Source organism: Apodemus sylvaticus, chromosome 3, assembly GCF_947179515.1.
Source record: "Apodemus sylvaticus chromosome 3, mApoSyl1.1, whole genome shotgun sequence".
Classification (NCBI taxonomy): Eukaryota; Metazoa; Chordata; class Mammalia; order Rodentia; family Muridae; genus Apodemus; species Apodemus sylvaticus.
Window position 1 is genome coordinate 45,830,058 of NC_067474.1, and position 15,126 is coordinate 45,845,183.

At 43.5% G+C, this 15,126-nt stretch overlaps 1 protein-coding gene, 1 non-coding gene and 1 pseudogene across 2 annotated transcripts; all 3 read left to right on the forward strand.

The window, feature by feature from the left end:
• The first annotated feature begins 599 nt into the window (after window positions 1–599).
• LOC127681919 (small nucleolar RNA SNORA48) lies at window positions 600–742 on the forward strand. Its single transcript, XR_007977258.1, has one exon. It is a non-coding gene; the product is annotated as a small nucleolar RNA SNORA48 (small nucleolar RNA).
• Window positions 743–7,378: 6,636 nt separating this feature from the next.
• Window positions 7,379–8,214, forward strand: LOC127680225 (glyceraldehyde-3-phosphate dehydrogenase-like; annotated as a pseudogene).
• A 4,132-nt stretch (window positions 8,215–12,346) lies between these two features.
• Window positions 12,347–12,868, forward strand: LOC127679848 (cytochrome c, somatic-like). Its single transcript, XM_052175445.1, has one exon. The coding sequence runs from the start codon at window positions 12,408–12,410 to the stop codon at window positions 12,723–12,725; it is 318 nt and encodes a 105-aa protein (XP_052031405.1). The 5' UTR covers window positions 12,347–12,407; the 3' UTR covers window positions 12,726–12,868.
• The last annotated feature ends 2,258 nt before the right edge of the window (window positions 12,869–15,126 follow it).

Here is a 15,126-nt window from a genome sequence, read left to right on the forward strand (position 1 = left end):
CTCCTGCTTACTGACCTACTTGAGTGTCTGTCCTGACTTCCTTTGGTGATGAACAGCAATGTGGACGTGTAAGCCAAATAAACTCTTTCCTCCCCAACTTGCTTCCTGGTCATGATGTTTGTGCAGGAATAGAAATCCTAACTAAGATAAATGGTGCTGGTCAAACTGCATGTCTGAATGAAAAAGAATGCAAATTGATCAATATTTATCACCCTATACAAAATTCACATCCAAGTGGACCAAAGACCTCAACATACAACCAGATACACTGAACCTGATAGAAGAGCAGGTGGGGAATAGCTGTGAATGCTTTGGCAGAGGAGACAGTTTCCTGAACAACGCTGCTAGCACAGGTACTAAGAACAATCAACAAATGAGACTTCAAAAAACTGAAAAGCCTCTATATGGCAAGGGACACCAGTAGTAGGACAAAATGGCAGCCTACAGAATAGGAAAAGATTTTTTTTTATCAACTCCACTTCTGACAGAGGGCTAATATCAAAAATATATAAAGAATTCAAGAAACTAGATTTCAAAAAAAAATTGAAACAAAAACAAAAAACCAAAACCAAATATTCCATTTTAAAAAATGAGGTTCGTACTCCTGGCAATGGGCAAAAAAGCATCTTTTTGGTGGTATTGCTCTTAAATCAGGGAGGGAGATAGCAAACGGCAGTCCTCTCTTCATCCTAGCTTGACGTCTGGCTTGGTGGCCAAAGCTGTTTTATGCCAAGACACATAAAAATCTAATTAAATCCAGGCAGTGCAGTATAGAAGGAGGAAGACAGATAGAGACACAGACCTGCCCTCCAGTGTGAGGCACAGGCAGACCTTAGACACCCGCTTGCTCCCACACATTGCTCTGCTAACAAAGAATGTCACCCAGGGGCTCACCACCATGTGGCCAGCCTGCAACAGGAGCAACCACAGTGTGTGAATATGTGGTAGACAGACTGCAGAGAAAGATGTAGAGCAGCTTGAGCATTATGAGGAGAGATGCAACTGGAGACACAATGTTGTGAGGGGCCAGCCCTACCACCTGGGCCATGGTGAGGTTCCAGCTCGAGGTGCCAGCGAGGACCATGTCTGAGTCGAGAATATGTAGCCCCAGGGGTCAGGTGCCGCTGTCTGTCCATGGCTCACACTACCACTAGTGAACAAGCAGCAACAGTTGGGAGAGCAAATCTTGCACTTTGCCCAGGCAGTGCAGTGTAGCTGGCCCTCGCTGCAGAGGCGTGGGTGAGCTGACCATGAGGGCATGAGGAGGCCTAGTGAAGATCTAATATTAATGGTGTCACAGAAGATCTTGAACCAGACCAACGACTCTGCAATGAGTATCTGCACTGAAGATGTGTGGACAGAGGGATATATTGTGGGACACACTATGACACAGTACAACCTCCATGATGTGAATGTTTTCTATGCTTTGGTGTGTGTGTGTGTGTTTTCTATGCTTTGGTGTGTGTGTGTGTGTTTTCTATGCTTTGGTGTGTGTGTGTGTGTTACTTTGTGGGGGGGAGGTTGCAAGGGCAAGAAGCAGATATGAGTGGACTGGGGAGCAGGATGCAAAAAAACTCACAAAGAATCAATAAAAAGTTTTTAAAAGAACAGAGAATTCTCAATAGAGGAATCTCAAGTGGCCAAAAAACACTTAAAAGAAATTTTCGACATCCTTATCCGTCAGGAAAACGCAAATCAAAACTACTTTGAGTTTCCATCTTACACCTGTCAGAATGGCTAAGATCAAAAGCACATGTGACAGCTCCTGCTGGAGAGGGTGTGGCTCAAGGGGAGCCTCAATTGCTGGTGGGAGTGCAATATACAGCTACTCATGGAAGTCAGTGTTCCTCGGGACGCTGGGACTCAATCTACCTCAAGACCCTCAAGACTCAGCTATATCCTATCTGGGCACAAATCCAAAGGACGCTCCACCCAACCACAAAGACACCTGCTCAACTATATTCATAGTGGCCTTAGTCATGATACAAGAAGCTGGAAACAACTGACATGTCCTTCAACTAAAGAATGGATTAAAAAATTCATCCAGTACATTTTTCAGCTGTTAAATCGATGACATCAAGAAACTAGCAGGGAAATGGATAAAGAAGATCATCCTGAATGAGATAACCCAGACTCAGAAAGACCAACATGCTGTGGACGCACTTATTAAAGTGGATATTAACTGTTAAGTAAATGATAATCATACTAAAATGTGGGACTATGAAGGGTAGCTTAGTCCCCGGTTAAGCTAAGGCTCGAAATCCTGGAGAACGTGAAGGGACGGCCGGCGCTCTGCCTGTTCCCGGGCACCAGATCCCTGTCACTAGTCACAGCCCCACTTAGATTTGTAGCCATCAGTCACTAAGGGCAATGCTCCAAGCCCCTCCACATACAAGAGGAAGTCCATGCCTAACACAGTCCAGAGACCTACAAAAGAAAAAAAATCAATGAAATGATTCCTAATATTCTTATATACTCATTGATTGGTGCCTAGGCCACAATCATTGTTAGATGGGCTTCCTCTGACAGCTGGTGGGAATGGATGCAGAAACCAATCAAACATTAGGCAGAGAGGGAGCGCAAATTGGAGCTCTCCATCAGGAGACCCATGGAAGAGGAGGAAGAAGAATTGTAGGAGCCAGAGGTGTCGAGGACACTAGGAGAACACAGCCCACAGACATCAATTAAGCAGGCATCTAACATAGTGGTGCACAAAGACTGAAGTGGCAGCTGTGGAGCCCGCATGGCTCTCTGCTAGGTCCCCTGCATCTATGTTATGGTTGTGGGCTTGGTGTTTTTGTGGGACTCCTAATAGTGGGAGTTGGAGTGCCTCAGACTATTTTGTCTGCTCTTGGGACCCTTCCCTCCTACCTGGGTTGCCCAACCCAGCTTTGATATGAGGGTCTGTACCTAGTCTTGTTATATCATGTTTGATGGATATCTCTGAGAGCCCTGCATTTTTTTCTGAAGGAAAAAGAAGGAGGAGTAGATCTGGAGGAGAGGGGGGGGTTGTGAGTGAGGGGAATAGAGGGAGGGGAAACAATGGTTAGGTTGAATTGAAAGCAGAGAGAGAGAGAGAGAGAGAGAGAGAGAGAGAGAGAGAGAGATGAATAAATAAACAAATAAGAATTGCAACTTGTTGGGGCTGGCAGGATGGCTCAGTGGCTAAGAGCCCTTCCTGGCCTGCAGCAGACCCGGGTTCACTTCCAGGCACCCAAATGGTGCTTCACAACCATTTCTGTCTCGAGTTTCATTTAGATCCAGTGTCCTTTTCTGGCTTCCAGGGGCACCAGTAACCAATGTGGTGTACATACATATATCCAGACAAAATATCTATTCATATAATATAAGAATACATATATTTCAAAAGACAAGATTACAACTGTGTCTCAGAGAAATAAAAGAATACTATAGCTTTATAAAAGTTAAATTTAGAAGCATTTTGTATTTTATGATCACCATTCTTAAACCTACATATAAAATTACATCATTTGAATTTAACAGAAACACTTGCTAAAGAGAAGAGAAAGGAGTATGTGGAGAAACAGATAAAGAAAAAAAACAATAAATAAATAAGGATATCAAGTAAGCAAGCTAAGTATACATACGTGTCTTGTGGTCTTAGCAGAAATGGAATCTGAGGCATTCAGTATGCTTCAGAAGTACTTAGCTGATACAGGGATGGGGCCAGAGAAGACTCAGGTATGATTACGAGCTTTAAACTCCAGAGGCTGAGGGGTGGAGCCATTTCCTGGGATGTGTGGATTGGGTAAAGGTGTACAGAGAGGCCTATTTGGATATTATAGACATATTATCTTTGAGATGCTGGCTAGACTTCCAAATAGAGGTGTCAAGTGGGATGCTAGATGTGCAACTCTGGAACTTCTGCATGGTGTCAAGGCTACAGGTGGCATTGTGTCCATCACAAGCCAGCGTCCCTAGTCACTGGCAGAGGGCAGAGTGTGCGTGAAAGAGAATTCGGGTTGTTCTGGCTGGTTTTCTACTGCTCTGATAAATACCAGTATGGGAAGCAACTTGGGGAGGAAGTGGTTTACTTCATCTTACATCTCACAATACATCATGGAGGGAAGCCAGAGCAGGAACTGAAGCAGGAACCTAAGTCAGAGACCATGGAGGGATAGTGTTTGCTGTGATGCTCTCAGGCTCACACTCAGCTCCCGACACCACCCAGGTGGCAGTGTCCCACAGTGGCCTGGATCCTCCCATATTAACCATCAATCAAGAAAATGCCTGTAGGCTGTTCTGATGGAGGTGCTTTTTCAGTTGAGGTTTCTTTTACTCAGATGACCCTAGGCCGTGCCAAGCTGACACACAAACACCAACTGTCGTGAGTCAAGGATCTAGTCTTCAGACACATCATGTTTGGAGGATTAGTAAAGAGGAGGCAAAGTGAAACTACTAAGGTGTGAAGAGAGAAAAACCACACTGAGGAGTGAACATGGGCGATGCCTGCCACCGAAACCGAGAAGAGAAACTAACAAATGATGCTGAGAGGTGGGCGGATGCAGGGATGCAGGAAAAGGGATGGCTTTTCTCTTTGGTTACATGAAGGTCAGGAGGTCATTGGTGAGCTCAGCAGCAAACTTGAAATGACTCCAGAGAGCTTTAGAGCAAAATCATGAGGGTAACTATGTCTAGGGTAACTGACTTGTTCTTCACTGGCAAAGAGGTATGATTTGATTTTTCACTTGGAAGCTTCCATACTTGACCTACTCGTAACCCTGCTTCAACAGGGACTAACTGTTATGTTCGTTTCCTCTATGACCCCACCATATTTTTTAAAATCTATACATTACTCACATTCAGTAAACATTCACTTTGGGAGAATATATAGGTCTAGATATTTATGTAATTTCAGTGAAATAACTACTGTACAGTCAAGGCACAGAACAGTTTTATCACCTAGAGTCCTCCTCCTTCCTATTTTCTTTCTTGTCCTAGCAAGAATCTGATTCCTGTCACTATACTTTCAACATTGATGTTCACATGGTAAACCAGCCCTGTACCATGACATACAGTGCTGCATTTTGTTTGATTGCATATAAATGTACACACACATTAATGTTCTGTGTTTTTGAGTCAGAGTCTCACATGTCCCAAGTTTGCCTGGACCTCACTATGTAGCAGAGGATGACCTTGAGTTGCTGATTCTTCTGTCTCTACCTCCAAAGAACTGGGGCTAGGAACATCATCCACCATGCCCAGTATGATGGTATTACAGACACAGGAAGACAAATTCATATATATTAACTGTTAAGTCATTGACAAGCAAACCACAATCCATATAACCACAGAGGATAGGGTGGAGTAATGGACTGGGCATGTTGGAGGGGACAATGGTAACAGATAGATATCATTAGGAAAGAGAAATAGAATAGATAGTTATGGATGAATGGAGGGCTGGAATGGGAGAATCAAATGGAAAGGGGGAAAGGAAGAGGAGTGTAAGGGAAGGAATACAGGGAGGGACAGTTAAAATTAAGGGTCAGTTGAGGGATAGTACAAAACAATATAGTAGAAGCTTCCATATATATATCGGCTCCTAGTTTAGTGTTTTTATGACATTTCTGAGTGTGTAAATGGGTGGGTCTCCAATTCTTATGTGTTTTTCTCTTGGGCTCTTTTCCATCTGTTGTCCAAAATTGATGCGTTAGTTTTTGCTTTATCATATTATATTTTATTTTGTTATGTTTCATTATTGTCCCTTAAAAGCCTGTTTGTTTTCTGATGAGAGACAGAAGTGTATCCAGAGGGGAGGGGAGATGTGGAGAAAGTTGGAGGAGTAGAGGGAGGGGAAACTGTAATCAGGGCATATTATGTGAGAAAAAAAATCTATTTTCAATAAAAGGGGAAAAATGAAAAGATAGTGACCTGACTCGTAGTGAACTTTTGGAATATTTCAGATTTTGGAATTTTGGATTAGGAATCCATGTGTAGTAAAACCCATGAAAAAATCTTCCCAAATCTAAACAACAACAACAATAACAACAAAAATCCCAAAAAAACTCTGAAAGATGAAATGTCTGGATATCTTAACCTATCGCGCATGCGCGCGCGCACACACACACACACACACACACACACACACACACACACACACACTTTTCCATTTATAGGAAATTCTTGAGGATCTAAACTAATATGTTGTGATGGAAAGCAGACAGTGCTTCCCTAAGATGCAGGAAATAATTAAAGTCTGAAGAGCAGAGAAGCATCAGAAACCAAGGGTGACAGAAATGAAGTCAGGCCGAGCATGGCCATGGCTTCATGTTTATAAACACATGTTGAAGACCCAAGATCTAACACTTTACATATTGTATGTCTATGGTACCTCAATAAAACTATAAGCACAAGCTACACCAGCAGTGGTTGCTTACAGCTCAGTCCTCCTTAAGGCAATCTCTCCTTCTCTCTCCCTCTCACCTACCCATCTGTATCTACATCCTGTTTGACTGAGTTGGTCCTCATAGAGTGGCAAAAATTCTGTTCACCTTAAAGTGTTTCCAAAAGCATGTCCTGGAGTGTAGGATATCTGGGTTTCTAGAGGACAGACGACCAGCTGGGGAGGCTGGCAGTTAGCTGAGACCAGGGTCTTCTCTCCACGGCCTTGTGACTTTCATTTGAACACTTTCTCTAGTAATGGAATCAATTCTCTGATTAAGTTGCCTGTTCTGCTGCCTGGTCACTGGTGTGCATAAATGACAGGCAGATTTTTCAGTGGCCACATCCACGTGTAGACAGCAGTGCACTGCACGGGCTTCGTCCTCATGAGCCGTGATGTCTTGGAATACTGTTTGGAAAAATGGAATTCCAGTGAGTGCCACGTACGAAGACGATGCGTCTTAGAGTGTGTAGTGGTATTTAGCTGGGAAATGTATTCCCCAAAACTTCTGAGGGCTTTGTCACTGGTGCAGCAATGTCCTCTAAAACATAGGAAGGCTTGGTCACAATTCAGTGGTGTGCAGAGATGGGCACTTTGGAAGCTGATTAGCTCAAGAGCTACCCTGAGGTGAGCAACACTGCGGATGATGTGTTTCCCACCAGGACCCTCTGAAGTCTGGCACTGAAAAGAGTCTTGCTTTTTCAAAGATTAATTTTGAGATTCTTTTGCCCCAGTGAGAGAAAGTTGATTAATAGTAGGAGGGTGAACATGGAGGTAAATAGTTCAAAAGGAAGAGGGGGGAAATGAAGGTATGGGAAAAAACGAGGAATCCAGGAATGGTGAAGGTCAGAGTGAATGGATTTGGCCATATTGGGTACCTGGTTACCAGTGCTACCAACTCATCTGGCAAAGTGGAAACTGTCACCATCAATGACCCCTTCATTTACCTCAACTTCATGGTCTTCATGTTCCATTATGATCCCACCCACAGGAATTTCAATGGCACAGACTGAGAATGGGAAGCTTGTCATCAATGGGAAGCCCATCGCCATCTTCCAGGAGCGAGATTCCGCTAACATCAAATGGGTGATTGATGCTGGTGCTGAGTACGTCATGGAGTCTACCGGCATCTTCACCACTATGGAGAAGGCAGGGGCCCACTGAAGGGTGGGGCTAAAAGGTCATCATCTCTGCCCCTTCTGCAGATGTCCCATGTTTATGTTGGGTGTGAACCATGAGAAATCTGACAACTCATTCAAGACTGTCCTCAATGCATCCTACACCACCAACTATTTAGCCCCCTGGCCAAGGACATCCATGACATCTTTGGCATTGTGGAAGGGCTCATGACCATGGTCCATGCCCTTTCTGCCACTCAGAAAACTGTGAATGGCCCCTCTCTGGAAAGCTGTGGCGTGAGGGCTGTGGAGCTGCCCAGAACATCATCCTGCATCCACTGGTGCTGCCAAGGCTGTGGACAAGGTCATCCCAGAGCTGAACGGGAAGCTCACTGGCATGGCCTTCTGTGTTCCTACCCCCAATGTTTCCGCTGTGAATCTGACATGCCACCTGGAGAAACCTGCCAAGTATGACATCAAGAAGGTGGTGATGCAGGCATCTGGGGGCCCACTGAAGGGCATCCTGGGCTACACTGAGACTTCAACAGCAACTCCCACTCTTCCACCTTTGATCCTGGTGCTGGCATTGCTCTCAATGACAACTTTGTGAAGCTCATTTCCTGGTATGACAATGAATACGGCTACAGCAACAGGGTAATGGACCCCATGGCCTGCATGTCCTCCAAGGAGTAAGAAGCCCTGGACCACCAACCCCAACAAGAGAGCAAGAGCGAGGCCCTCGGCTGCTGAGGAGTCCTTGTCCCCCCCAACACTGAGTATCTCCTTCACAGTTTCCATCCCAGACCCCATAATAACAGGAGGCGCCTAGGGAGCCCTCCCTACTCTCTGAGTACCATCAATAAAGTTCACTGCACCCACAAAAGAAATGAATGAAAGAAAAAAAAACAATGAAGCCATCGAACAAACCTAACCTAAAAAGAAAAATAAACCAGAAAGCAGTCAGATTAGAACATGCAGATAACTTGGTCTGCAGATTTGATCGTATTGCTTGCTAGACAGATTTTTTGTTGTTGTTGTTGTTTGGTTTGCAATATTTGAAGCATTTTAAATCATGACTTCTATGGTATATATGCAGCAAAACAAAATACACATCTTTCAAATAAATCTATTGTATTTCTCTTGCAATCAATAATGCCCACAAGAGAAAATGTCTGCAGTGTCAAGATTCACACACAGTGAGAACAAATGAACAAAAACCAATATTTGTTGACATACGTCAGGCAGGTATTACTACCTTACTCATGGGAACTTAGGACTCTAGACTGATACTTTTATTTCTGGGCCATTTTCAAATTCTGTCCTCAATAAACCTCTTACAGACAGTAAAGAAAGAAATACAAGCTGCTTGGGAATTATCAGAACTGTAGAGGGAGCAAAGGACATGACACATAACCTCCTCAACCCTAAACCATTCCAGCTTCTCAACCCTAAAACTGTTGCACCAGCGACTTACAAACAAAAAATCAGACACAGTGCTTCCAGGCTGTTGCTTTGTTTGCGATCACCCTGGCTGCAGCTCACCTCTCTGCCTGTCTTTGCAAGGCAGGTTTGCTGTTTTCGAGCCTCACCTACTTCCACTGTCTCTCCGGGCCCCTCCAGGCGTATTGTGGTCCAGCCTCACCTCACGTGCCCTGTAATTATGTTGTGTACAGGAAACAGCTCGGAAAAGATGGCAGTTGTGGACATGCCTGCCAGCAGACAGATGAAAATATGCCTTCACTTGCCTTCCTCACTAGAAATATCTCTAACAGAAAAAAAGGGGAGGGGCACATATCTGTGAGGCCTCTGTCACGTTGGGACAGCCAAACCTCTGTGATCTCTGTGTAGGTGTCAGCTCCATCACCCCTGAGGGCCTGGAGGAAGACTGGGGCACTTACTTGTGACTAGAAACCATCCTTTATGCATCTATTTTCTTCCTTTTCCCCAACTAGCAACACTATCCGGAAATTTTTCAGCTATTACTATTTTTATACCTCCACTGTCTACATTTTATTATTTTGACGTTTCCCCTAACCACCAGGCAATAGCTCAACACAATATCGCTGTAGCTTGCACAGTCACTTCTAGCAAGATGATGTTGTCACATTAATGATCCTGCGACCTTTAGGAATGCAGAATATGTAAACACCAGCTGTTTCCATTAGAAACAGCATCTCCTTCTGCCCTATAGAAAACGCTTGTGCTCACATATTGGGTATAGAATCATGGAAACCCCATTTTAAGCTCAGGGAGAAACTATACTGAATCTGTGGTTTTAATGTCAGGCATTGTCTGTTAAATCTGACTATAACTGTGTAGCTATGATGAATTCACCAGCATGCTTTCTACAAAGTAAACTGATAAAATTTCCACTAAATACGGTGGCTGCTTCTGACACATTCAGGCCACCTTCTTGCTCAAAACAGCCACGAATGCTGGATGAAAAAGTAAACTGCTTTACTGGTACATTGATGACCTCTAAACAAAGATAGTAAAGTGTCCGGGTCTGGGACAGGAGGTAGGCATTGGCTGAAGGTAAGAACATTGCAGCCAACTGATCCTCACATAGGCCTTCAGAGTCCAAGGCTAATATGCTAATGTCTTTGCAGGAATATAAGAATCAAAGCCCTTGCCAGCTGAGAGACTAGATGTGGTGTCAGAGTATTAAGTTTTTGTTATCTGTGAAGCAGGACCTTACCCAGAAACACCTGCACCACTGGCAAGCATCCCTAGACACCAATTACAAAAACTCAAATGTTTTTTGTGACTAGTCAGAAACGTATGCATTATTTGTGACAAATCAATTTGCAATAGCAGTATCATGAGAATTAGCAAATCCCTGTTCAAGAGGATAAGAATCCTAGTGTTTCTATAGGAGAGGTCTTAAATTATATTGAAGTAAACCTGACAGCAGCCAAGTTCATAATAAAATAGTCACTCTAAGAAGGAAATGAAGCTAGGCTGAGGACAAGGCTCAGCTGGTTTAGCATATACCAAGCTAGGATTTGATCCCCAGCACCGTCTAAAGCTTGGTAAGGTGCATGTGCCTATAATCCAAGCACTTAGGACGTGGAGGAGATTCAGAAGTTCAAGGTCAGCTATGTATGGAGTTCAAAGCCAGCCTGAGATATGTGAGACCCTACCAGAAGGAGGAGGAGGAAGAAGAAGAGAAAGAAGAGGTGGAAGAGGAGGAGGAAGAAGAGGAAGAAAAAGAGAAGGAAGAGGAAGAGGGGGAAGAAGAGGAGGAGGAAGACAAGGAAGAAGAGAAAGAGGGGGAAGGAAAAAGAGGAGGAGGAAGAAGAGGAGAAGAAGGTGGTACTTGAAAATGAATAAAATGAATATAATTAAGATGTTTAATCAGAATTTGGGCTGCAGAGGGAAAGATGAATACTGATACTCAGCTTGTGTTCTAGTTCCCTTTTCTTCAATTTAGTGCCCTAGCTCAAAGAATGATGCTGCCCAAATACTGGATGAATGGTCCCTCCTCAGTGATCCATTTTGGGAAACACTCTCATAGATATGCCCAGATGTATGTGATTCTAAATCCCGCCAGGCTGAACGTGAAGAGGACCCATCCTACCCTCCTAGTCACTACAGGACAAAGTCTTAACTGATCATTTTTCTATATCATCCTTAATATCTAATTACGTATTTTAATTGCATTTATTTTACTCACTTTCAAGTACTTTCTTTCTTAAAAAATGAAAATCAGCCTTTTAAAGCAGGGTCTCATGTATCTCAGCCTCACCGTGAACTCCACGGATAACCAGTAGCTGAAAGTGACCGGCCACGTTAGGCTGCCTCTGTCAGGAAGAAAGATGATGGAGTGGCAGAAGTCTCCTCTGAGAGATCCGAAGGCCATTTGAAAAGCAGCAAACATCTCAGCAGCAGTGCAGTGCATGGCTCTGCGAGTTTGCCACAGAGTAGGCATAGGTCAACACCAAAACCACAGCTCTCGTCTGAAAGAGAATAAGAAATAACTTCTCCTGGAGCCATTAGGAGTGACCGTGACCCAGGACCGCAGATTTAAGTTACCCCAAATCCCCTGTTTCAATATGAAAGTGACGTGTTCAGTGAAGTTGTTTTTTTTTTTTTTAAATAATTTTACAGAGCAGAAAAAGTCATAAATCAAGGCAAGTTTAAAGCCTCCTTATCTTTTGCGATGGTGGCAGCCAGTTGTCTGCTGTGCTAATAGAGTCCAAGATTTTGTCTCCATAAGGTGTTAAGGTCATAAAGAGGCGGGCAAGGAATGGCTGTTTTGTAGAACTAGGGCTAGCTCAAGATAAGGTAGTCAGCCTCTGGACTTGCAACACAGCAGACACAGCTCCTTTCCAGGAGTTCTCCTTCACAAAAACGTGAAGTTGACAGAAACACTTTATGGAAGAGCTAGCCCTGCGGACAGGGAAAAGACAGTCACCACACGTGTCTGCCTCTTCCTCCACATATTTAAAAGAAGGAACATGGCAACTATAGCTACAGATTCAGGAGAAAAGACAGGAAACTTGGCAGGACTTTTAGGCCAGCCTGGACTACATAGGAAGATTCTGCGACAAAGCAAAAAATAACCAAACCAGGCAGTGGTTTGGTCATTATTTGTAGTGCAGGTTGGCCTGGAGTTATGGTAACTCCTGCTTCTGGCAGCTGAGCGTGGTTACAGGCAAACCACCATACTGGGCCCTACATGTTTACTACATAGTAAACATTGCCGTCTGCTAAATCTGGGCAGTGAGGGCTTTGCTATTTGCAGAAATGTTTTAGCATCTATAAAAACCTGAAATCAACTGTTTGTTCAGTTCACTAAATTAAAAACTGAGATGAGAGAGAGTGGGACGTCTGCTTTCGAGTTTGAACGTTTGTGGTGTTGACCAGCCCGGAGCGAATTAAAAATGGGTGATGTTGAAAAAGGCAAGAAGATTTTTGTTCAGAAATGTGCCCAGTGCCACACTGTGGAAAAGGGGGGCAAGCACAAGACTGGCCCAAATCTCCATGGTCTCTTTGGGCAGAAGACGGGCCAGGCTGCGGGATTCTCTTACACAGACGCCAACAAGAACAAAGGCATCACCTGGGGAGAGGATACCCTGATGGAGTATTTGGAGAATCCCAAAAAGTACATCCCTGGAACAAAAATGATCTTCGCTGGAATCAAGAAGAAGGGAGAAAGGGCAGACCTGATAGCTTATCTTAAGAAGGCTACCAATGAGTAGTTCCACTGCCTTATTTATTACAAAACAAATGTCCCGTGGCTTTTAATGAATACCATAATTTAATTCATACACCAAATTCAGATCATGAATGGCTAACTATGTTTTTGTTGGATGGTCCTGATTTAAGTAAAACTGACTTGTCATAAAAAAAAAAAAAAAAAAAAAAAAAAAACGGAGATGAAATAGTGAAGGAGGAACACAAGCCTGCACCAGGAGACTGTGCAGTCCTGGGTCAAGGCAGAAGGAACCCAGGAGACACAGTTGAGGCTCAGTTGAGCATGCTGCAGCTGTGAAATCAGCCACAGGCAGGCAAGCACCCAGACAGGCTTAGCGTTAGAGGGAGGTGGAGGAGCAGGGGTCCAGGCTGAGATCTAGGAGTGGGGGCAGGTGGGGCACCGCATCCCCAGGGACACTTCTCCCTTCTCTCTATTTTGTAGCTCCATCTCTTTCCACTCATTCAAAAACTGCCTCTCCTGAGTTTATCTATATTAAAGAATCAATGCACGTTTTAGTTTATTTGCTGTTATTTAATAGGAAGTTGAAATTCCTAAACATAACATGTTTTTGCTTGTATCACCAGAAACTAAGATTAAATAATTATTTTAAAAATAAAATCCTGTGGCTCTCCAAATTTCTCCCAGTTGCCCTTAAAAAGAGAAGAGATTCCCAACTAATGTCAATTTTGTGTCACCTTTTAGTTCTATTTTTTCATTTTTTATTAATTCTTTGTGAATCTCATATGATGTATTTGGTCATATTCACCTCACCTCCTCCTGCAAACTCCTCCCAAATCCACCCCAAGTCTTTTCATGTTTTAATCTATTACACGCAATCTACTGTGTGTCAGCTGTTTTACAAGGGGTCAGTCCTTTACATGAGTAATTTTATTTAGTTCTTTTTTTATTATCCAATATATTCTTTATTTACATTTCAAATAATTTCCCCTTTCCTGGGTCCCCCCTCCCCACAAGTCCCATAAGCCCTCTTCCCTCCCCCTGTTCCCCCATCCACCCCTTCCTACTTCCCTGTTCTGGTATTGCCCTATACTGCTGCACTGAGCCTTTCCAGAACCAGGGGCCACTCCTTCCTTCTTCTTGGACATCATTTTATATGGGGATTATGTCTTGGGTATTCCAAGATTCTAGGCTAATATCCACTTATCAGTGAGTGCATACCATGAGTGTTCTTTTGAGACTGGATTACCTAACTTAGTATGATGTTCTCCAGCTCCATCCATTTGTCTAAGAATTTCATTGTTTCTGATGGCTGAATAGTACTCCATTGTGTATATATACCACATTTTTTGTATCCATTCCTCCGTTGAGGGACATCTGGGTTCTTTCCAGCTTCTGGCTATTATAAATAGGGCTGCTGTGAACATAGTGGAGCATGTATCCTTATTACATGTTGGGAAATCCTCTGGGTATATGCCCAGGAGTGGTATAATAGGGTCCTCCAGAAGTGTCATGCCCAATTTTCTGAGGAACTGCCAGACTGATTTCCAGAGTGGCTGTACCAGCTTGCAATCCCACCAGCAGTGGAGGAGTGTTCCTCTTTCTCCACATCCTCACCAATACCTGCTGTCTCCGGAGTTTTTAATCTTAGCCATTCTGACTGGTATGAGGAGAAATCTCAGGGTTGTTTTGATTTGCATTTCCCTAATGACTAATGATGCTGAAAATTTTTTAAGGTGCTTCTCAGCCATCCAAAGTTCTTCAGGTGAAAATTCTTTGTTTAGCTCTGTACCCCATTTTTAATAGGGTTATTTGGTTTTCTGGGGTCTAACTTTTGAGTTATTTGTATATATTGGATATTAGCCCTCTGTTGGATGTAGGGTTGGTGAAAATCTTTTCCCAATTTGTTGGTTGCTGATTTGTTCTTTTGATGGTGTCCTTTGCCTTACAGAAACTTTGTAATTTTATGAGGTCCCATTTGTCAATTTTTGATCTTAGAGCATAAGCTATTGGTGTTCTGTTCGGGAACTTTCCCCTGTGCCCATGTCCTCAAGGGTCTTCCCCAGTTTCTTTTCTATTAGTTTCAGTGTGTCTGGTTTTATGTGGAGGTCCTTGATCCACTTGGAGTTTATTTAGTTCTTGTGAAAGCAGAAACAATCATGAAGTAGACTGTCCTAACATTATAGATTGTCTCCATCCCAGAGCTGCAAAATCCTGGACACAAGGTGTCAAGCAATTTAGTTATGTATTGAAAATGACCCAGTGAAAACTCAAGGGCCGTTAGTGTCCCAAGCTCAGCCCTTATCACTGGCCACAGAGAGAATTACTGTCAGCATGTCAGGAAGGGCCCAGCGTGGTGGTTTGCCTGTAACCACACTCAGCAGTCAGAAGCAGGAGTTACCATAACTCCAGGCCAACCTGAGCTACATAATAAGTATCAAGCCAGA